At 40.1% G+C, this 23,489-nt stretch overlaps 2 protein-coding genes and 1 long non-coding RNA gene across 4 annotated transcripts; 1 reads left to right on the top strand and 2 right to left on the bottom strand.

Annotated features, from left to right (window-relative positions):
- Positions 1 to 279: 279 nt before the first annotated feature.
- Positions 280 to 20,987, bottom strand: LOC105227351 (uncharacterized). Of its 2 annotated transcripts, none has more exons than XM_049457848.1 (11): positions 20,382 to 20,987; positions 9,347 to 10,629; positions 8,652 to 9,265; positions 7,838 to 8,592; positions 6,519 to 7,779; positions 5,988 to 6,384; positions 5,494 to 5,921; positions 4,113 to 5,417; positions 2,619 to 2,988; positions 1,441 to 2,556; positions 280 to 1,369 (listed from the first exon to the last, which is right to left on the bottom strand). In XM_049457848.1, the coding sequence occupies exons 2-11, from the start codon at positions 10,269 to 10,271 to the stop codon at positions 1,197 to 1,199; spliced, it is 7,344 nt and encodes a 2,447-aa protein (XP_049313805.1). In that variant the 5' UTR covers positions 10,272 to 10,629; positions 20,382 to 20,987; the 3' UTR covers positions 280 to 1,196. The 2 variants fall into 2 exon arrangements, with proteins under 2 accessions (XP_049313805.1, XP_049313806.1); XM_049457849.1 differs by lacking the exon at positions 20,382 to 20,987 and adding an exon at positions 13,772 to 13,960.
- Positions 19,062 to 20,376, top strand: LOC125778726 (uncharacterized). The gene is made up of 2 exons (XR_007422885.1): positions 19,062 to 19,172; positions 20,024 to 20,376. It is a non-coding gene; the product is annotated as an uncharacterized LOC125778726 (long non-coding RNA).
- Positions 20,988 to 21,292: 305 nt separating the features above from the next.
- LOC105227348 (DCN1-like protein) lies at positions 21,293 to 23,466 on the bottom strand. Its single transcript, XM_011206632.4, has 3 exons — positions 23,274 to 23,466; positions 22,212 to 22,796; positions 21,293 to 22,145 (listed from the first exon to the last, which is right to left on the bottom strand). Exons 1-3 carry the CDS (start codon positions 23,274 to 23,276, stop codon positions 21,819 to 21,821), a joined length of 915 nt encoding a protein of 304 aa, XP_011204934.1. The 5' UTR covers positions 23,277 to 23,466; the 3' UTR covers positions 21,293 to 21,818.
- Between the last annotated feature and the right edge of the window lie 23 nt (positions 23,467 to 23,489).

The following is a 23,489-nucleotide window of genomic DNA, read 5'->3' as shown; positions in this document are numbered from 1 at the left end:
ACACATGTTAATGAAATATGAAGTGTTTTTACACATTCAAGATTTCACAGTGCATCTTAAAGGCGCAAATTCATTAAATAAATATTATATGACGCACTTGACGCACTTTTCTACTGACTTGCGTCATGCTATGAAAAATTTGCTTTGTAAAAATATAAGCAAGCCTACAGCACGCTAGCGCCTAGAAAAGAAAAGCGCCTTAAACATTGTTTACAAGTCACAAATGTTTTTTTTTTCTTGTTTCTCATTTAATAGCGACCCAAAAATATTTGTCATGTGTTTTTTTGTATTTATTTTATATTTATTTAAGCAATTCGTATTTGTTTTGTATTTCTTGATTATTTTTATGGCAAAAATATTACTTTCTCATATTTTTTTTTTACTTTTTTCGTGTTTTGGACTGTTTTATTGAACTTTTTCGAGTAGCACGCTTACAATGTTAGCGTTTTTCAATTATTATTTTTTTTTGTATATTGCATGTAGTTGTGTTAATGTGTATATCGCATAATTTGTAATGCAGTATGTGTAATATTTTGTTGTTTCACAATTAGTTTAATTTATCACTAAATACTAATACTAAATAATAATAAAAATAGCGAATTGCTTTAAATGGGCGTTGAACGTACGCTGACAGCCACATGTGCCACAATCATATAACAATGAAAATAATAATATTATAATATACATGCAGCCCCACTCTTTATGCACCCCGCGCGCAAATGCAGTTCATTACAGTTCCTTCATATTGCATAAAATAAGTATAAAAAAATGTTCTATTCAATGAAAAGAAGTGAAAAGAAAATTGTATGCGCAATTTTCGTACATTCTACGATATAACGGTGTTTTATGTGACCACCAATTGTTGAAGTATTTGCGTACAATGTCCCCCTCTACACATATTTGCACACACTTTCATTCGTACCCCCACCCATAAAGTGTTTCAACTGTGCACTTCTCTACTCGCTTTGTGTGTGCGTGCGCTCCTTCTTCTGCCTGCTGCTTAACCACTACTAATTAATTAACATTCAAATTTTAACGTTCCACAAATCATATTTCCCGCAGGAAAAACGATAAGAAAAAAATATTACAATACAAAATACAAAAGGGAGTTTAAAATAAATATTCGTGCTGTTTCGGGTGAGATGTTGCTTTGTTTTCCAACACCACAGCTATCGTTCGCCTTTTTCTAACAAATTTTACTGCTTCTTGTGCTTGGTAGAAGTAGCTGTTGTTGGGTTTGTCGATTTTGCTGCCGTGACACTTGGGGATGTGCTTTCCCTACGACCGCTTGACGGTGCGCTGCTGCTGCGATTATTTGCGCCGCTGCCACTTTTTGCCGACGCATTGCTCATTGTAGACTTCTCTTCAACTGAAAGGAGTTTGGAATGAGCACATTTTGTATATTTTTGACAACATTAAGTTGCTGAAGCATTTAATTACCATTTTTCTTACGATTATCACGTGTCAGGCTATTACTATTATCACGCTCCTTCTTAGCTGCCATAGCGCCGCCTGTATCACACGCACCACTTGCTGTTTCATCGCCATGCTCGTCAATTGTTTGCATAACATTCACACCGCTGGCACCCAAAGTTGTTGCACTTGTCAGATTAGTTGTAGCAGCCACTGCGGGTGCAGCCTCCTCCTCCGATTCATGTGTGCTGGTGGGTGAATCCTTTTCCTCTGCGATGCGTGGCAGCATCTCACCCGGCGCTGGCAAAGCAATATTTGTGGGCGTACTAACCGTTAGCGGTGTCTGTTCGGTCATATTCAGCACACTAGCTATCGGCATTTGAGATTCATTTGCGGCATCGCCACTTCCAGCTGTTGCTGCACCATTACCGTTATTATTATTATTCATGCTGGCACCACCACCGATGCATGTAAAACTCTGTTGCATGGTATTTATTGGTGGCAGTGTGGTAACTGCATTAGACGACGTGCCAGCACCACCACTGACACCTACACTGGTGCTGGTGCCAGTGCTGGGTCGCCACACACCACCGATTACACGCTGTTGCGGCTGCTTGATTGGTGGCGAGCAGCAGAGCGGTGAAATTAGTGTGCATTTTGCCTCAGCGCTGCGTGGATGTAGACGGTCGGGTGAGAGCGCACGCCGCAGCAAGGGTGAACTGGGTTCACCGCTTTTGGTGCGCACGAAGCCGCTTTTCTTCGAGCCGCTCGCCATGGTTTGTACTGTGGGCAATGAGCTGCCGGGACTGTATGACTGCGTGGTGTTCGAAGCGCCGGGCTGATGTCCAACAATGGGAAATGCGAGTGGTGATGGTGAACGTGTGGGTGAGGCCGGTAACGGTGAGGGTGATGGTGTACGTGCCAGTGGCGAAAGTGGTATATGACCAACAGATTTGCGCCGATTTGGCGGTAATGCACCAGCAGCGCTGGTGTGTAGTGATTTCACCACACCGGCACCACTACCAGCGGTTGGACACACGGCCACAGCGTTATTAACACCGCAACCGGCTGTATGCAATTTGTGCTTGAGGCCATGCAATGTGGATGGCCGTTGGTACAGTTGTGGCACCGATGTGGGTGATACTGCAATCAGAAATGGTTTCAATTGTATTTCTGTGAATTCATGTGTTTATTGGTTATCTTACCCGGTATGTTACCACCAATAGCACCGCTGGGACCTGCTGCACCCGCACCGCTTGCGCCATGTGGCATTAGCACAGCCGCTGCGCTTGTTGAAATCGTCAAGCCTGAAGCTTTCGCTGGTGTACTGGCGAAAGTTGGCTGCGTTTGTGCACCACTGCCACCGCAAGTTGGTGTATTCGGTGCTGATGATGACGGTGAAGTAGATTGCGATGAATTACCGGCTGATTGACAGCAACTGCTGCTGTGATACGATGAGTCCATCGGCGATAAGTTGCGATTGTTTACGTTACCAACACCGCCGGCACCGCAAGCACCGCTAACAACCGAAGCGACTGCCGTATTGGTGGGAGAACCGACAATACCTGCAGCGATCTAGGAGAATAAAATATTTTTGAGTTATATCACTATTAAGCCCTGCTTCAACCATTGCATTGACATTTCAAACCAAGAAAAGCTATAGTAAGTAACCTTCACAGGGTATCGCATATAGGACATAAAAAGATCTTTAACTCGATATCGGCGAGTGTCGACAAATAAACATTCGTTCTCACGACAGACGGTTCTAATTAGGCGGAACGGACCCGGATTTTTATCCGGCCAAGGACTGTCAACTCGGCATCATTCCCCGAAACTATTTCAGGAATGTTTTCTGCTACTACTAACAAATGAGCAGCTTCTTGGCGAAAATTAGTGTATATACAGTAGGTTAGACCGACGAACAAGTCCTCGCCCTCAGGGGAAAGGAAAAAGAACGTTGTTGGCAAGTTCAATGCGATCGCCCGTCCGATCCTTAACTACGCCGCCCCAATATGGTCGCCTGGATGCAGTCAGAATATTGCACTACGGAAAAAGACAGGATGCCTCTTGATGTCTCCAATCTAACACCAGCATAGTGAGGTCCTTATGCTCTCAATTAAGGAGCATAATAAACTCCTTCCCAAGCAGTTCCAGCTGGGGTGCTTTCGCAAAAATCATTCTTGCTGTCACCTGCTTCTAGCTGAGCCGCCTCCTAGTAACATCAAGAGGTCATTCCTCAACTGTGTCGACGACATCAAACAATACGCCGACCAGATTTAGGTAGCAACTCGCTTCAGACAAGCACTGACCGCCATTCACAGTCTAGCCGTCAACACCTTAACCTACTCCCTTTCAGCGAATGGCATACTTGGAGTCGAACCACCACCCATTGCAAAAGAAGAGCTCGAGTTGCCGCAAGAAACGAGTGACCCTTGCGCAGCTTCGTTCTGGATATTGCAGCGGGTTAAATTCCTCCCCCTATGTAGAATAGACCCCGACACATTCTATATAGGTCCTGCGTGCAATGAGTCTCCGCATGACACTGACCACCTCTTTGCCCGACCAACCCCACGCATCTGACACCCCTCTTCTTTTTGTCCGACCCCGTCGACACAGCACGTTTCTTGGGCCTTCCGTTGGATGGCGTCGACGACAACTTAGCTAATCCCTACCATCCGTTAGAAGCCATTCTTACTCACCTGTTGTATCTCTGCCGACGCACGTTTATTGCTGATCCGCCGGAATAGTGAAGTTTTGCGCTTCTTGTCGTGTTCCTTCTTCGTTTGCTTCTTCTGCCGATTTACGCCCTTCTTGGCCAGCTTACTTTGCATTAAATCACGCTTGCGCCCTCCACTCTGTATGCTCGTATGCTCCAGCGGCGTGGCACGCAATGTCACATGCTCGCCACCACTCAACAACAACTGCAGAACCTGTGTGTGATAGAGGCCCTGCACCAGCTCACCATTTACGTGTGTAATCAAATCGGCGGGACGCAGGCCAGCCTCAAAGGCAGGACTACCCTCCTCCACAGCCATCACTAAGTGATGCATCGTATAGAAATCGGTATCGCCATAATACACACGTATCGTGTGCACTGTGAAACCAAAACCACGTGGACCGCGCCTAATAATAATGGGCGGCTTCAGGTTGGTTACCAAAGGTGAAAGGTCGCGACATGGTGAAGTGTCACGTGAACTTGCTGTGCTGGAGCCGCCATTACCACTAGCGCCTGCACCGCTGCCGGGCGATTGTATGCCAGCTGCTATGCCGCATAGTTGCTGCGCCAACTGTTGATTATCCACAGCGCTGGACATCAACGACAGCCCCAAAGCCGATGCGGACTTAACAATCGAACGCGAACGATGTTTGCCCAGATGGCCGTCCATCGATTTATGATGATGCTGCAATGCAAGCGGTGATTGTTCGCGCGTGTTCTCAGCAGACGATGAGCCGCCACTCACCGTCTCATCCTCGATGGATATGGAGAAGCGTGGTAGTATGTCTCGCGCGCAGACGCCTTTGCGTTTGCGATGAATTTGTGGTGAAAAGTCGTCACTATCTGTAGCGGTTGAGGATTCGGGTGTGCTGCGCGACGTTGCCGCCGCAACAGCTGGTATTAATGATGGATGCGGATGTGCTACCTTCACCAAAGCGGTAGTTGTGGAGTGCGACGTGGCATGCGTTTCGGCGGCGGCAATTGCAGCTGCTTGAGCGGCCGCGGCACTCACAATCGTTGCCGGCGGTGTAGCGGGTGTGGTAATTATGGCCGTTGTCGTTGCTGGCATGCTATGGCGTTGCGGTTGACGTTGGCGTTGTTGCAAATAAGCGGTGCCGCTGCCGGCGCTGCTAGCCGGTGAAGCCGATGGACTGGAAATGGATGATTGGCGCAGGAACTGATTGAGCAGACGTAGTTCATTGTCATTGCCGATGGTGATGTTGTGCAATAATTCGGGCAGATAGTCAGCATCGGGCGTGGATGGCACTTTGAGGCAACCGGATGTAAGCTGTGGAAGAAGAAGAAGAAAATTAGTAACAAATAATACTACAACAAAATTGTATGGCATAAAACGCAATACTCACGTCCAGTTTGCGCAATTGTGGCGTTGTCAGCAGTTTGTTTGCTATGAAATCGCTGCTCATGCTGGGTGAGAGCGCAGAGTTATTTTTGCATTTCACCAAAGCCATAGACGAGTCCACCGTGGTATTACTATCGCAGACAGAAACATTACCAGCTTTGCTGGCGGCGGTAGTTACCACCTCCGGCTTGACCTCAGCTTGTTTCGAGGAGCTATCAGCAGTGGCGCTCGAAGCAGATGCCGAAACTGATGCTGCACTGGTGCTTGTAGGTGTCATTGTGGTGCTGGAACTGGCGGAGGGTACACGTGACCAAGAATAGTGTTGTTTGCGATACTGTGGCGTTAACGATGAGAAGGAGCCGAAAACTGGCGTGTCGTCGGTATCGTCGGTGTCCTCGCCAGCTAAATCGTGATTGTAACGATCCATACGTGCTGTAAATTAATATAATTTAATATTGTATATAACTGTAAAACTTGATAAATAAAAAATAAACTCACTATCGAAATAGCTCGTATCGTCCTCGGTGGACAACTGTGGCACAAATTCTGCCTTCTGCCGCAACAGCGAATTCCAATCTAAACCTATGAAATATACATGCTCCTTGACCTCTAAAGCGCCACCTTGTGTGCCTAAACGTTCACGTGGATTTTGCTGCAACAATTGTGTTATCAAATCCTTTGCCTCTGGCTGCACATCCCAATCCTCGCTATCCGGCCACTCAATATCATCGTTGACCGTGTGTGCGAATAGCTCTTCCGCAGTCTCGCCGAAAAATGGTACACAGCCAATCAAAAACTCATACAATATAATACCCATAGACCACCAATCGACCGGTTTGCCATAACCTTGTCGTAATATCACTTCTGGCGCTATATACTCCGGCGTGCCGTAAACCTTAAATAAATAAATAAGCGTATTTAAAAACAAGTAGGGATAGGCTTATATATGCGGATATTAAAGAAAGTTCTAGAATGACACTTATCAGACGAATCTCGGAAATTAAGATTCCTTTCAAGTCATATACTCACCTGCTTATCCGAGAACTGTCGGGTCTCCGAATCAATGTAGCCTTCGTAGAGATTTGTGGCCAATGACATTAAACCCATTTTCGATAAACCAAAATCGGTGAGTTTTATATGCCCCAAAGCCGTGATGAGTAGATTATCAGGCTTAAGATCGCGATGTACAATGCCATAACTGTGCAAATATTCCACCGCTAATACTGTTTCTGCAAAATAAAAACGCGCCATATCCGGCGGTAATGGTCCGATATTCTTCAAAAGCGTCGCACAATCACCACCCTCAACATACTCCATTACCAAGCATAAATGCTTTTTCGTCTCGAAGGAACAATACATGCTCACCACAAAGGGATTGTCGGCAAATGAGAGTATATCACGTTCGGCAAACACCTGTTCCACCTGATTACGCAAAATGAGATTATTTTTGTTGATTTTTTTCATGGCGAAACGTTGGCGAGTAGTCTTATGCTTAACCAGGTACACCGCACCGTAGGCGCCATTTGAGATCAATTTAACGATATCGAAATCGTGTTCGTTCGGTATCGGCTGTGCGGTTTGTGTCGCCTGCTGTTTGGCTGTGCTCGTTGTGGCAGTGGTTGTGGCACTCGCCACCGCTGTGCAGATTGCCGATGCAAATGAGGGCATTGGCATGTCAGGTCCACACGCGACCGGTGTTTGTGGTGGTTGCAGCGGCAGCGGTGGATGTGGTGTACACGAACCACTGCTTACGGCATGTGCATCGCCGGTCAGTAGGGTATTCGATGCATTGAAATTGGCTGTTACACAGGTGAGTGGTGAATTTAAGAGCAAGGGAGTTTGTTGTTCCTGCGAATTATCAGCTACGGCGGAAATTTCGGCCGCCGAGAGATTGCCCTCACAAACAGCCTGCGTTTCCTTCATCTCCTGTTGCATTTCAGCAATCGGATCACGATTTAAACCTAACTTATGTATGATGTACTGCGGTATGTCGGCTTTGATGCCTTGTATTGCTTTGGCTTGACCCTCAGCAGCCTCCAATAGTTGATAAAACTCCTCCGGATCGAATTCTAGGCATTCGAGTAAACGTGCCGGGCGCGATATGATTAAAAGTAACTTTTTAATGACACCGGTTAGCTCTGCCGCAGCTTCGGGCGATTTATCTTTCGTTTCTAATAGTAAACGTTCGAGATTCTCACTCATTTCGTAGAAATAACGTGATGTTATTAGTTTTGCCTCAGACTTATGTAAGCAGTCGCGCGCCATTTCAAGCACTTGATGATGGACAAAGCTGTAAAGAGTTAAAATAGTAATTTTGCAAACAAAATGCTAAATTGAATTGCACCTACCGCACAATTGGCTGCGAGTCGCGGAAACTGTTGCACGCTACGCTTTTATTTTCATTTATAAAATGCTTTAGGCGCTCCTCCATCTGTTGCGTTGCCTTCGGAAAGCGTTCCTTATACAACGTGTTCATCATGGCGATCTCGTTGTCCACGATTGGTGAACGCGACGGACTTGAAAGCGAACGCGAGCGTGGACGGTGAAAGGGCGACATGCGCCCCGCAAAACCAGCTGAGCAACTATTATTGCCGCTACCGCTGCAGTTGGCGTTCGCGTTGGGCGTACATGGCTGTGGTGCGCCTGCAGGCATTTTGGCGGCATTCGATGGTGTGCCTGGTGGTGCGGTGGCGGCGCATACTTTGCCGCCAGCACATAATACATTACTATCCACACAACAGTTGGGACAGTGTGGGCGTGCGGCTTGGGGCTGCTGCGGTTGCTGCGCATTGGCAGCGGCATTTCTGTTCGACTCTTTTGTGCTGCTATTGTTGAAACTCGTATTGTTCGTTGTTGTTTGTGGGACGGACATTGTTTTGCTCGTTGTTGCTAGTGCCATTGTAGCAGGTGTGGGCGTTGATGGTGTGTAAGCGGCGGTTAGTAGAGCGCAGTGTTTCTGACAGTGCATGCGCGGCGCCGCGGCAATGGCAGCTTGTAAATGCTCTACACAGCATGTGATGGCATTGGCGGCATCTTGCGCTGCATCCTCACCGGGTGGAATGTTTTGTAGCTGATGGAGCGCTTCCTGGCTGGAGCACTGTGACTGCAGAAAAGACATTTTTTACTAAACACTCAAAGCACATATATTGTTTCTTAACTCACCGACAAATTTGAGCTGCCAGGCGTCGTGCCATAACCCGAAGAAGGCAATGAAGCCACGGACCAACGTCTGCCGTCACCGCGACACGATGCTATGCGTTTTATGGGCGCAAATGGAAACTGCATGGGTGAATTTATGCGCGGACTGTCGACCGGACTCGCCGAGTACGGCGAATGTGAACGCGGCGAAGCGTTCGTGCAAGCATTTATACCAGCTGTAACTAAACTCAAACGATGATGCGCCACACCGCTGGATGTGCCGCCAACACTGCTGCCGCGCATCACCACGCCATGTAAATGATGTTTGCCAATACCCAAGCCAACACCGCTATTGGAACGCGAAATGTTCAATGTGCTCGTTGTGTTTGTGGGCGCGTTCGAACCACCCGCGACGCCAGCAGCGCTTACAGCGCTTGGTGACGAGTGACAATGGTGCATTGTGGCATGCGCCTGTACGTTACAAGTGGCTGACGAATGCGACTGCGAGAGCGCGTTTGGACCCGGCGTCAAGCTGTGAGAGGAATCAGCGCCGCCGCTACCGCGTAAGTAGCTACCGGTAAGACAGGGTGCCGACTTACCCAGCGACGAATTACGCATGCGCACCAAATTTGATGTATCTACAGTAGAATTAAATCATAAAATGCAGGCAATAATATTTTAGCAACACAACAAGAGCGCAAATTTACAGTAGTACTCACCATTGCTGGACGAGCGCATGGAGTAACCGTGCTGGTAGGAGATCTTACGTAATAACGCATTGTAGCTGCGTCCAGTTAACGACACTGAGCTGCCCGATAGGCCACCCGACGACGACTTGGTCAAATTAGAATTACGCAGCAATGAATGCGATGTGATCAACGATGTCGTGCTTACGTTATGTTCACCGGCCGACACTTTCGACGATGTGCTCAACATATCCAACCCTGTCGATGACTTGGTGGCGCCTACACTCATCTCCTGTTGCTTGCAGCTGACACGTGGACTACCGCCAGCACTGCCGCTGGCGCTGCCACCACTAGCGCCCAACTCTTGATCCGAGTCATCGAATACCAATGCGCGCGCCGAATAACTCGACTGTGGACGCATGCGTGCCATAGATGCAGCGCTCAGGTGACGTTTGGCTACCGGACTACCCGTCGAATTGTTAGTAGGAGCAGTAGTAGTAGACTTGATGAAGCTGCTCGGTGCAGAGACCGTGCTCAAGTTACGGCTGCCCGGTGGACTAATCGTTGTGGCAATACTGTCGTCCGGTAGAAACGCGGCGCTAAGCATATCACGTAGGGATGTGGCGTGCGCAGCACCGGCAGCTTCGTCGCAGCGACCTTCAGTGGTGGCGCCGCCGCCATCACAACGCCTGTGTGGCGTTGAAGTGGAGATTTTGCCACCGATGCCATCACAGCTGCTAGCCGTTAGGAATGCTGTAGTGTTGGCGTCCGAATTTATTGTTGTTGCACTGCTGCAGGTGGTGTAACTGATTGATGATGCGGTTGTTGTTGTAGTTGATTGCGTGGCTGTTGCTGTTGCAGTGGTATGTGTGGTGGGCGGGATGTTAGTGGTGTAGATGGTGGGATGAGTTGTGTTTGTTTTATTTGTTGTACGCGATTTTGGCTCTTCACGACTCATTTTCACGGCCGTTTGTAACTTAGGTTCGTTGCTGTTGAAATTCTAATTGTCCGTGTCAACTTGTGGCTGTCCTTTTGCTTAGTTAATCCTTTTATTTGTATTACAGCACGACATTGCTTCTGTGTGTTTGTGTGTGAGTGTGATGATCGTGTAGAAGTACTTAAACGAGCTATTACTAATATGCTATACTATAGGATTTTTTGTTGTTGTTTTTATTAATTTCTACTTTCTTATATTCCTTCGCTTTGAATCGTCAAATATTTCGGCCTTAAGGTGAAATATCGCAGAAATGCTTTTGTTGAGTGATATCATTTTTCTTTATCTTCGTATGGGGTTTCCCAACATCATTTTAAGGAACCTGAAAATAAACAAGAAGAAATATGTAAAAGTGGTTTGGTAAAAAAGTTCAGTGATAAAATTAATTCAAATGTAATCTGATACTAACTAATGACATATACTAACAAAGAATGGTAAAATAAAAGAGACTCGAAAAACTGTATGTAAGGCCTGTCAAAATTCGATTTTTAATCAGCTCACCAACCTGGTAAGTCACTGCATGGAAAACTATAAAGATGTTAAAAAATTGTGATATATTTATAGGAGTAATCACTCAATCTGTTGTAAACTTGGCTATAACCACGTAAGCGGTGTCTACGCCAATAAAGAGGAAGAATCACTAAAGCAAATCTGAAAAATAGAATAGAATAAAAGAAAACTTGTTGAGCTGATTGAGCTGAGCGGCTACACTTTAGAAAGATCTAACTCAAAAACCATTTGACATATCGAATTTTAATATATTATTTTAAAAAATATAACCTAACAAAATGTGCGTTAAAAATAGCTTCCTCTTTAATTTCAGACCAGGTATGCCCCTTGACATGACTAGACTGCGTTAAACTACTTTTTCACGGACTACGCCATAGAAAACAGCTACAACTAACCAATTGGTAACCTGTTTTGGAGTATTAGTGGCGACTTAAGGGGTTACATGAATTAATGGGTTTCAAAAAATAATTTTTTTATTGTTTTATTAAGAAGTAATATTATAGTTTCGGAAATACAGCCTTGAGAACTTGTGCCCTCGAGGCTAGCTAGGCTAAGTGCACCGTCTTTAAACGCGTTTTTCTCAAAACTGTGTTTTTGAAGTCTGATGGCCAGATTTCTCGAGAATTACTCAACCGATCTTCATGAAATTTTAGACAGGTCTTTGAAATTTGGATTTTTGCCAGGCATTTTTGTCAAAAAATGGAAATTTCAGTAAAAACAATTATTTGAAAGAAAAAAGAATGTCGAGAAATTTTAATTTTTTTTTAATGAATGACAAAAATCCAAACTTCAGTTCTTTCTTCGTTCAAGTTCTAAGTTAAAGTTCAATTTGAAACACGTATTTTTTCACTTTAGATGATCCTGTAAGTAGTCATGCTGCCAACGCGGGCGCATCTTTTTTCCTTGGGGTCACCGGAAATAGCGTCACAATGGCCGGTTTAAAATATTTTTTTTTCCAAAAATTTCAGAATTTCTTTGTTAATAAAAAATTCTAATAAAATATTTTAATTTTATACGAGAAAAACGACTGTTTTTTAGAAGCCTTTAATCCCTTAAGGTCTCGGCTAAAGCTATGAAAGTGGTACAATTTGAGTGTCAATTATGGAAATTCTGTTGTATTTTGCTATTAAAATTGTTTGAAAATTTCAAAAAGAAGCTCAAAAACAATTTCGAGTATAAATTGTGACGTCAGCAACTTGGCTGTAATTGTCAATTAGGAATTCCATGCCTAAATTATACTTTAATGTGACACTACTTATGGAAAAAATTAAGATTATGTCATGTTAATTGTTTACTCCAACGAATAACGTTAAAAACAATGACATAAAATTATAACGGAGTGTTAACAAGGTTTGCGGCTTTAAATAACTTTGCTGCGCTTAAAATAAAATTTTACAGACTTAATAAATTAATTAAGTCACATGTAAGTATATTATGTATATTATGACCAACTGTAATATATGTATGTGCGTGCGTGTGTGTATACTCGCAAATACAATAAATTTATATGAGTAAGTATACTTAAACAAATATTATTAATTAATCTTATTTAACAGATGTTATTAGACGTTAGAAGTGTTTTATATTTAGATTGATAAAACCGCTACTTATGTGTTGGTGTGTGTGTTTATTAGCAAAACTTGTTAAACATTTTAAATCAAATGTCAAAGCGGACAGGACACTTGATAAATTAATGATTACTAAGGCAAAGTCAGAGTGTCAGAGTGGGCTTTTTCACTTCGCGATAAGAAAATTCCCAAAGTTTTGCGGGCGAACGAGTTTCAACAGCTTTTACTGGATTATACAGTGAAATGGAGCAGCTAAAACGGGCGTTCACATTGATTTTATATATTTTCATAGAATTTATGCTTGAAACCCGTCGAAAATTGGGTTCAGCGTCGGGACTTCTGCAAGCATGAGCGTGGTGGTCATGCAAAAGAAATCAAGTTCCATAGGTAATGTCATCAAATGTATTTTCACAGGAATAAAGAATTTCATTTATATCCCAAACCATTTTTGATTTATTTAAAAACAATTTTGTAGCGCTTTTATTGAAAAATCCGTTAGATTCACACAGCGGGCTGATGTTCAGTTGATATTTATGAACCATCAAATCAAATTTTACCCGGACACGATGTCGTAATACAAATCCTTACAATCGCCTTCAAAAAAAGGCAGTTATAAGTTTCAGTTTGGAGCGTTATTCGCTAGATTATTGGACAGTTTCAACATACATACATGTGTATTTATAAAACAACGTCTCATCACCAGCAATTATGCGGTTGACGAATGTAGAGTCCACAGTGTCGTTAAGCTTTTCTTCTGCTCTTTCTTAGCTTTTTCGATGATATCGGCATTAACCGAGATGGATCGACGACTCGCTTGAGACAAGTTTCTGAAGACTTCACGACCTTCCCTCGATAGGCGTGCCCGATAAAGCATACTCCCACTGCCGTGATTCCATTGGCAACACAAAATTTAAATGGACTAGGACGTGTTGTTGTTGTAGCTTTAGCGGCCGAAAAAGTTCCTGAGATATTTTTAAGGATTGATGCCGACCAAACAGTCCTTTTTAATTTTTTTGTAATTTTTTTTAGTATTTCGAAAATGACAGAAATTATATAAAAAACTTAATACAAGCGCCTCCATAAGTTAACGGTTTTAGCAAACAACCATAAATAGTTTTTTTTTTTTACCATTTAACACCTTTTTCACTATTAATTTGCGCATTCAAATCCGCCGCACACTTTGGTATTTTTAAATTTGCTTATAATTGTTTGTATAGCACTGAGATTTTATTAGAGATTTGGTCAGCTAAAAATTAAGTAAATTATTTGGAGCAACACATAATAAAATACATTAAAGGCACGATTGAAAAATTAAAATTTGCACATATTAACATAAACAATTTAATTAATATTATAACGGATACTTTAATGGACTTCAATACGTACTTTCTCGGAAATGAACGGAATAAGCGGCAAAATCCAGTCAAGACTTTCGGCCGCCAAATAGAAGGCACAGAATACAAAAATATATGGTATGAATCAAACAACCCACAAATATATCTATGTATGTATATGAATACGCAAATTGCATAAATATTTGGCAGATTTTAATCACTCAACACTTGAAGTAGAAAATAAGACACACACTCATGCTGAAGATGCGCGCTGACCGACCGAACTAAGTGACTTTCCATTGCTTCCTTCTAATTTATTTGTTTGGCCATACATTTATACTAACGAATATATAATGTATGTACATATGTATGTATCAATGTACAAATGTACATAGTATATGGTGGCAATTGAATGAAACAACACAGCCGAAAAAATAACATGAATAGCTACATATGTATGTATGTTTGTATGGGCGTGTGCAGGCGCGCGGAAAAGTGCTGGCCAATAAACCAATAATACAAGTATTCATGTGTGTGTGTGTGTATTTATTTATATGCAAAAGCGTAGGGACAAAACTGATTACATTTCAACGCGACAGTTGGCTTAATTTCCCACACGCACACAGCCACACACACGAGCAAGCAAACGAACGCGAACACGTGTATGCATGTATGTACATATGTGCATGTCGCTCGGAAATTCTTAGCAAGAAAATTGATTTGCCACAACAGGCCAGACGGGCAGCGAATGACGACTGCAAACACACACACATTTTTGCGTTTATATAAATATACATACATACATATATTACTTTGTTCAGGTTTGGCGTGCCAAATATTTTCCAATAATAACAAGAAATTTTAATGGTTATGGCATGAAGTAAGATATCGTAATTGGCGGGCAGGAAAACACATATGATACGCTCGCTCGCTCATGAATTTTTACAATTTTATATGTATGTATGTAAATATGTATGTACTTATGTACCATACGTATGAATGTGAATATCCTTGTATGTAATATATGCATGTATGTACGTGTATATGTATATTTTGTGCAATTTCCCACACGCGTTCAGCGAAAGAAAGCTTCGCATACACTTTATTACGAAAAAGGGGAAAAGAGCGCATAAAGCTAATGAAAAATAATATTTTTAAAACATTAAGGAAAACAAAAATATTTCATATGATTCATGAGAAATAAACAAAGCGTAACTTGTTAAGTACCTGCACAATAATAACAGAGAAAGGAAACGAAAGCACACCTACAGACATAAATACATATAAAGATACAAACATATGTACACATTAAGTAGCCATAGGCTGGTGTCATCATGTGGGTGTTGATGGAGACAAAGCAACAGCAAACGCGAATAAAGAAATGACTCCGCTTGAACAAGACAAAATTACATACATACATATTTACATGCGTAAGTTTACAAATTGTTATAAAAGTCATAAGTAGACAACTCCGTGCAGGTGTGAGGTGAGAGACTTGCACTATAATTTCAATTATCAAGGCGAGTTTGCGGTCCGAGGCATAGTCAGCACACAGCCTGCAGTATCAATTGGCTAGTATGAATCACCTCCAGTATAAGCATCTCAATGCCTTTGCGGTCGAAACTATATATTCATTCGCAGCATCTTTAAGATTATATTTCTATACATACACATACAGAAGGTATGTAAAAATCCAATAAGTATTAAGTATTATTTTCGTAAACTGTTTGGAAGAGCTTTTCCTCATATTTGTAGCGTGCATCTTGATGCTATTTAATTAAAACAACTGAAGTCAATAAGAAGCTAAAATACCCTTCACAGGTGCATTACTTATAACAAAAAATGTTGATATTAAACGGACAGTTTGTACGGCAGCTATATGTTATAATGGTCCGATCTGCATAATATTTTCTGAAATTATAGCGTTGCCTTTGAACAATAATCCACGCCAATTTCGAGAAGATATATTTTCAGATAAAGAATTTTTCCATACAAGGATTTGATTATGGTCGATGATCGACTGGCTCTTTATAAGCCAGTTGCCTATATAAGCAGAGCAGGCACAGTGCCTGGCCACTGCTTGGGTGACTGTCGCGCCGCGATGTGATGTGAAGTCACGAGGTAAATTCGCGGGAAGCTGGCCGCCAGTTGGCTATATAAGCAGAGCAGGCACAGTGCCTGGCCACTGCTTGGGTGACTGTCGCGCCGCGATGTGATGTGAAGTCACGAGGTAAATTCGCGGGAAGCTGGCTGCCAGCTGCCTATATAAGTAAAGCAGCACCGTGCCTGGCCAGATCAATAACTCTAACATTGGAGGACTAGTTGGAGTTTAAATATATATGTATACATATACTTTCTAAGGTCTCCGACATTTCTTAGTGGATGTTAGAAGCTTCGTGGTAAACTTAATATTCCCTGTTCAGGGTGTAACAAAATTAGGTGACTGTCGCGCCGCGATGTGATGTGAAGTCACGAGGTAAATTCGCGGGAAGCTGGCTGCCAGTTGGCTCTATATAAGTAAAGCAGCACCGTGCCTGGCCAGATCAATAACTCTAACTTGGGGCGACTAGTTGGAGTTTAAATATATATGTATACATATAGTTTCTAAGGTCTCCGACGTTTCTTAGTGGATGTTAGAAGCTTCGTGGTAAACTTAATATACCCTGTTCAGGGTGTAACAAAATTAGGACTGTAGCAATGGGTCTCTTAACACCTACCATGCGAAACGCTTGTGTTCGAATATTATATGAGGAAAGTATAACTGTAAAACGAAATCTAAGCAGGGAAACTTTCCAAGAAGAAGAAACACAGCGACTTTGGATAAAAAACAATCTCATTGTAATTTTATGCAGCGATTTTATACGAACGGTAGCAAAGTGTCATGTCCATATACAAATTTATATATGAATGTATGTATGTATATAAATCATGTGTAAAAATGTAAATTTATGACAGGTTTAAAGGCAACAAATGCTAAAGCAGAATACTGATGGATGTTTCTTTCTTTTTATGCAACAACGCTTATAGGGTAACAAAGAATTAATTAAATTTGGAACGAAACAATGATTTGTGAGTCAGTCGTTGTCTAAATAAGCGAGGTGTAATCTTACGTTGTTCATATTAAAACGATCAAAGAAAAGAGTAAAGATGGACGCGGAAATTGTGTGTCAACTGCAATGTTGTTGTAGCGGCAGAAAACATCACTGTAGTTATTTGGTGGAATGCTGCCCAGTTGACGGTAATTGGTTGGATAAAAATCCGTTTTCGTTCTGGTTACATAGCGACCACCGTAGAGGGAACGGATGTGTCAACTTCAACGTTAACAATCAAAAGGACAAAGTGGAAGCACAAACAACCCTTGCTAACAAAATCACACCTACTAAGCTAACACCTCTCCAGCTTTTTATACACGATGAATATATAATTTTGTTAAATTTTTTCAACAAATTATTATAAATTATTTATAGTTTTTATAACGGGAGCGTCAGAGGCACAAAAGATTAGAAATCTATAGGAAGCCATTAGAATAGGGAGTCAACAAGCAATCAGTCATTCGTAAAATAATAATAATCACATGTAAATTAAATTATAATGAATAAAGGCATGTCTATATGCCTGTAGGAAATAAACTAAAGAAAGAAGCATATTTCTTTTCAGATTCAGCATAACCTCAACTATATGATAACATATTTTACGAATATGTAAGATTTTTGAAACTATATACCGTTATTTGTAGCTAATTTATCATTGTAAAATGATAAATATTTTTATAATTTCAAATATTTTATTTTTATTTTTTCATAGCTTTTTTTTTATTACTTCATACAATTTTTTTATTACTTCTTCAAGCGTATTAAGACGGCAGGCTTCCTAGGTTTATATACTAACAATAAACTAACAAATAATACAACTGATAATTTAGCAATAACACCAACTGCGCATTTAATAGTTAATTTGATTACCTGCTGGGGTTCAACACCTTATCAGCGTACCAAAATAAATGTGCACACTGTACTTACATACATATGTACATATGTATATAATACAACGAGTAGACACTTTGCTAAATGCTTACATGCATGCAATCGAAAATCACAGTTCCCTATTAAGTGCTAAGTAATGAACTCTTACAAAAGAATTAGTAAAATATCTCATTTTATATAATTTTAATAATACACAAAATGTAAACCCGTGGCTATCATACATGCTGTGAGTGGTGAACACGTGCTACTAAATATTTATTAAATGATGCCACACAATGGAGATTATTCTCAACAGATAGTATATTAAGTTTGCCACGAAGTTTATAATACTCAGAAGGGGGCTTCTGGAAACCCTATAAAATATAAAAATCAAATTCTTAAATAAAAACTTTTTTACTTGTGAAGGCTATTATAGATACGGTGCGACCGAAGTTAACATTTTTTATACAAATTTATATGTATGTATGTACATACATATGTAAATATTCTCTCGAGTATGTGCTGACCTTTGCGGCAAGTCATTGTGCCAAAAACGATTCAATTTCCGCTTTTATTCAATACCTTAACGGTGAGTAACCGAAATGATTGGAAAACCAAATTACAAAATGAAGAAAATAAAAACAAGAACACAGCAAAGTCTCTAAGTCACATCTTGAATTCCAAGCATTTGACATCCTCCTCGACGCCGGGCATTGGAATGCTTTGCAGTCGTGGACACAAATCTGAGTGTGCCCGTACAATTCATACATATCGCTTAACTAATGTATTAATATACATATGTACATACTTATATATGTATGATTTGCTTCCACAGTAAACAAATACACTTATCTCAGCTGCCTAAGCAAGTCAATGAAGTACTGTAGTACGAGTACGAGTGTTTTGATATTTTGTCGCTCTTTTTTCAGTTTAGCATTGCAAAATAGAGGTACTCACATGATAATTAAATTCACTATTGTTTGTTTTATTTATCAAAGCGGTTCACTGAAATGTAAATACAACAAACTGATGGGCACACAAATGTACATATATTGGGATGTACAAATAGATGTTCACACATAAGTAGGCATATACACATGTGTATGTGTACAAGTCTTATTTGTATGTATGTATATACATATATGTGCATTTACATATGTACAAGTAGATGTGACAGATTAAATAGTGCCCAAGTCATTGCGGTTTATTGACTTAAAACTGTCTCGTTACACCTCGCATATAAACAACTAAAAGGAGGCGGCGGTCGTGGGACGTGAACGGCATATGCTAAACAAAACGGGGTGCTGATTTGTCAACCGGGGGAGATGGTTAAATATTGTAGCGAAATAAATTTGAGCGTTAATGTGATTGCATTTCTGATGGAGGACGTTTGACCGAATTATTTAATGGTAAAGTAAGAATAATAAAAGCAAGAAAGTGAGAAACTAAGAGTTGCGAAAAATAGTGATAACCAGAATACAATTTAGAGAGGTTAAGTCCTGTAAATATTTACTATATAACAAATTAATTAATAAATATTTTTTAGTTTATACGAAATAGGAACACAAGCAGTACTAAAATGATAAAAATTAATATACTCGTGAATGATAACAAATAAATCAATAAATTTTTTTTGTTTGTCTGGGTCAATTTTCATAAAACTTTTCCAGATTGGAAATTATTGAAAAATATCTATAACGATGCAAGTGAGACTCATATTATCTTTAATTTTGTATAGACAAGCGATGAATAGTGTAAAACCTTATGAACGAATATGTTCAGAAGTTACATTGTATGTACATATGTACATACAGGCGTAGCTACATGTGCTTTAATAATATCCAGAAATTCAACTACTTTTAGGTAAATCACAGTACAACGATGTATATTATTATATTAGGTAAATATGTATGTATGTGCGCATTTTTGTGTCTCCGGCATCGTCATTCACGCTATAATTTTCGTATCTATGAATAAAATGGATAATAGCCATTGGCTAATTTGTCATATTTCATTTTTGACTTTTATACTCTATTCTAAGTGGTTTCATTGCGGAATTGCTATTATTTTTCGGCATTCAAACACATATACATATTTAATTTGTTCATGGTCTTTGCGCAGCATAACCGCTGATGAATATATTTCGTTGCTTGTCTATTTATCTTTAGCTGCTTTCAGCTACTTACATTTCTATCTCTTATATTATGTGCACGGGTCAGTATATACATACAAACGGGCGTACCAATTACATATTTCACAATACACTAAAACGTGTACAAATCTGCACAAACCACAGTATGTGCTTTTTAATATTTATGCATATGTACATTTATCTTGGATAGGTGCTTGCTTCAGAGCCAGTGCTGACATTTGTCGACACATTAACACGATACATTAGCCGAATTTCCAATACAATGGACAGCAATAAAATGCAGACTTTCTTGTAACAAATCGCCAAAATGTGTGTAAAGGTTTATTATTTGATTCCTTTGCATTCAGGTGCATTTACATGTGCATATGTGTGCATATTAGATCCAAGGACGCCCCCATGCAAGGAGATCAATGAAGGCCGTGGCCACAGACCGACCGTCAGCGACGCTTTCGTCAGCCGAGCGCAGTAGTGCCTACACCCTCTTTCCTACTACCCACACTCGGTTTACATATACTTAATAAAATATGTGTTTTACGATTAATACTTACGATTTTCTATGAGATGTTCAATGCTTTATAGTTAAAACCACACAAATATTTTTTTTACAACACAGAGATCTAGTTCACGTTCGATGAATTTTCCTGAATTTCTTGGCTTTGGTATATTCGATGTCAAAAGCTTTCCCCCATAGAGGAAATTTGGCAAAGATTATCCAGCTGCTTTCGTGCGCTTCTTGAAGTTACCTTACAGCTAATATTGCCAATTAATTCATTTTTCCACCGTTTGGTGTAGGTCTTGTCTAGGTATGTCGATGGAGTTTCTATTGTTTCTGTTGTTGTTGCTCGACAGCTATGTGGCTGGTGGTTGATGTTGCTATTGTTGTTCGACTGGTCACTGCTGATGTAGAAAAATTTCTTTTGCTAGTTTTTCACTTTGCCTTTTCCACACCTTCACTTTGCAAATTTGCACTTTTTGTAAACAAAACTGATAGAGAACCTGCATTGCTCACTTTTTGCACATTTCTCCGTGAAATTGACAAAGAATATATGGTCAAAATTTCCATGCGAAAATTTTTCACTTTATTCACCGTTGGAAAACTTCTTGCAGAGCTCGCGAACGATTCGATATACAGTGTGAAAAAGTCAGGACAGATACAACGAAGTATTAACCAAAATAAAATGTCAAATATCAGCGTTGTCGTATCGAAATTTATTTTGCGGTGTCAAATTCATTCCAATAGTGTTGCACAAATAAGTACCGAAATTTCTTATTGTATACATATAACTACCCAACGTATTTATATGTATGTATGTGCATAAATTGTTATGAAGGCGAAACAAAAATAAACAAATAGAAATATATCGATTTTGAGGAATTCAGCATTTAAACTTAAAAAATATGCACGTTTTTATCGTAGTTGTTTGCTTTATAAGGCCCTCTATGCACCATACATATGTAATTAGCTTTTACATATTAAAGAACTTTATTTTTAAATTTCATTTTTACAATCTCTAATTAGTTTATGCTTCAATTTCTTATATTATTTTTCAAATTTTATTATTTTAGTTAATAATCTGATGTAGTATTAGTATATATGCATGTAATATCTTTCTTTAGGTCGGAAAGGTTTTTATTTTGTATCCTCATTCAAACAAGCTTGCTTTTGAAAGGTATTTAAACTAAATATTCTACATTAACAATTTCGTACATTACATTATTAATTTAGTTGTAAATATAATTTCGAGTATGCACTCTGAGCTACTTTAGCTGAGAGATTCAGTATCCAGATCCGAGAAAGTGCTGCGACTTGAAATAAGTGTATGTTTGTGGTGTTTATGGTTTTATTAACTGTGTGTTTGTATTAGTTGTGGGATTGTAGGTTTTGAAAGAAGCGTTCACTAATTCAATGTTTATACTATAATTATTTATAATAATAAGAATAAAAGCAAATTTATTATTAAAATAATTAAGATATTAAATAAACGTTAGCCATAATTAATGTTTGCACTATGCGAGGTCGGCTGATAACTGCTCGATATATTTCGCTGCTGTTGTTGTTGCTGTACCTGCATAGACTGTATTTGAGGCTGATAGTTAGCAAGCTGTTGTTGAAGTAGCTGATGATGCTGCTGTTGTGGTTGATGTGGCTGCGTGGCCATTAAATGATTCTCATGACACCACTCAACGAAATCGTCAATTAGCACCGGCCATGCTCCTTCTGAATCATAGTTACTCATATTGTCATCAATGTGTGTGGCGAAATCCAGCAGTAAATTCCAGGTGTCTTTAGGTATGGAACGTTTATGCTTCTCCTGCGTTTAATAAAGTTGATATAATATTGATACAGTTATATTGTTATAACATATTCTTTAAATTACCTCTAAAAACCTACACCACAGATCCAAGAATTTAAATCGGCTACTGAGCACAATCTTCCAGTAGACAATGGCCATATTTAAGTCAATTCCCTTCTGACCTGGATCCTTTGCATAGTTGAAAGTAAACTGATAGAAGTCCTTAAATTTGGCTATATCATTTAACTCCATTTCCAGTTGAGGCAATTTAGCTTTGAGCTTATCTACACTGTCCACACCGAGATCTGCCATACCATTCACAAATTCATCATGTTTGAATTCACATTGCACTTCAGCGCGAAATTTCCAGGCAATTATTAGAACCAATTTAGATTCAGGACTTAAAGCGAGATCATCTAAGAAACGTATAACTCCATCCGCGGTAATTTTCTGGGGTTCACATGGATCGCGGTAACGCAGGAAGAGCTGTTCAATACGTTTGCGATCCAGCTCGCGATAATAATATTCTGGATTTTGAAAATAATTGTCGCTAGCTAACTCCAACTTCCAATCATTTTGTTGGAGGCAGTATATAGCCGTTTGTTCGCCCGTCTGTGTTAGCGATATGAATCGTTTTACTTTATCTTTTTGTGTGGACTTCAATTTATTCTAAAATGATGAGTATAGAATAAACGAAAGTATTGTTAGAATGTTACACCAACAATTATGTAAAAAAAAAAATTGGCATACACATTTGCTGTTAATGCCAAGGTATTATTGCTCTCCGTTTTTGTGCGCGAACGAACGTATTATTCAACAAATTGCTATCACAAATTTCTTATTGGATTCTCATTGGCATTATGGATCTGATGCAAACAATTTATTCATAATAAAACTATAAAAACAATTTTGCACTTTATATTATGAATATGAGCATTACACAGCCAGTCAAGGTACTTTGTAGATGTTAGCAAAACTTAATAGTTAGTTTAGTTTGCATCAAACAGTGAACGCATACGAATTCCATTGGTTCTCAGCTGCAAAAGTCTTGCATTTGTTGCCCGCCGTCACCCCCTTGCATTGATCCGTTGCGTATCCAATAAATGCAGTAGACTTTTAAATGCACTCAATTTGGACTTCACTTACCATCTCGATGCTACCTATTGTTTGAAAGTGTGTCGTGGGAAAATTTACTGTTCCGACGTTTCAAAATTGTCTTCACCAAAAAAATTAATTTTCCTCGCCTTCTTTATTTCGACTTTCTTTCGTTTGCTATTTTTACGTTTCGTTTTGCGCTGCCTTTCGCAGAGAACGTTCAACGTGTGCTACCAGATGTATGCATTTCCAAACTAATTTTTCAAT

This window comes from Bactrocera dorsalis, chromosome 5, assembly GCF_023373825.1.
Source record: "Bactrocera dorsalis isolate Fly_Bdor chromosome 5, ASM2337382v1, whole genome shotgun sequence".
NCBI classification, from domain to species: Eukaryota; Metazoa; Arthropoda; class Insecta; order Diptera; family Tephritidae; genus Bactrocera; species Bactrocera dorsalis.
Note: the sequence above shows the minus strand (reverse complement) of the source record. Positions and strands in the feature narration are given on the sequence as shown.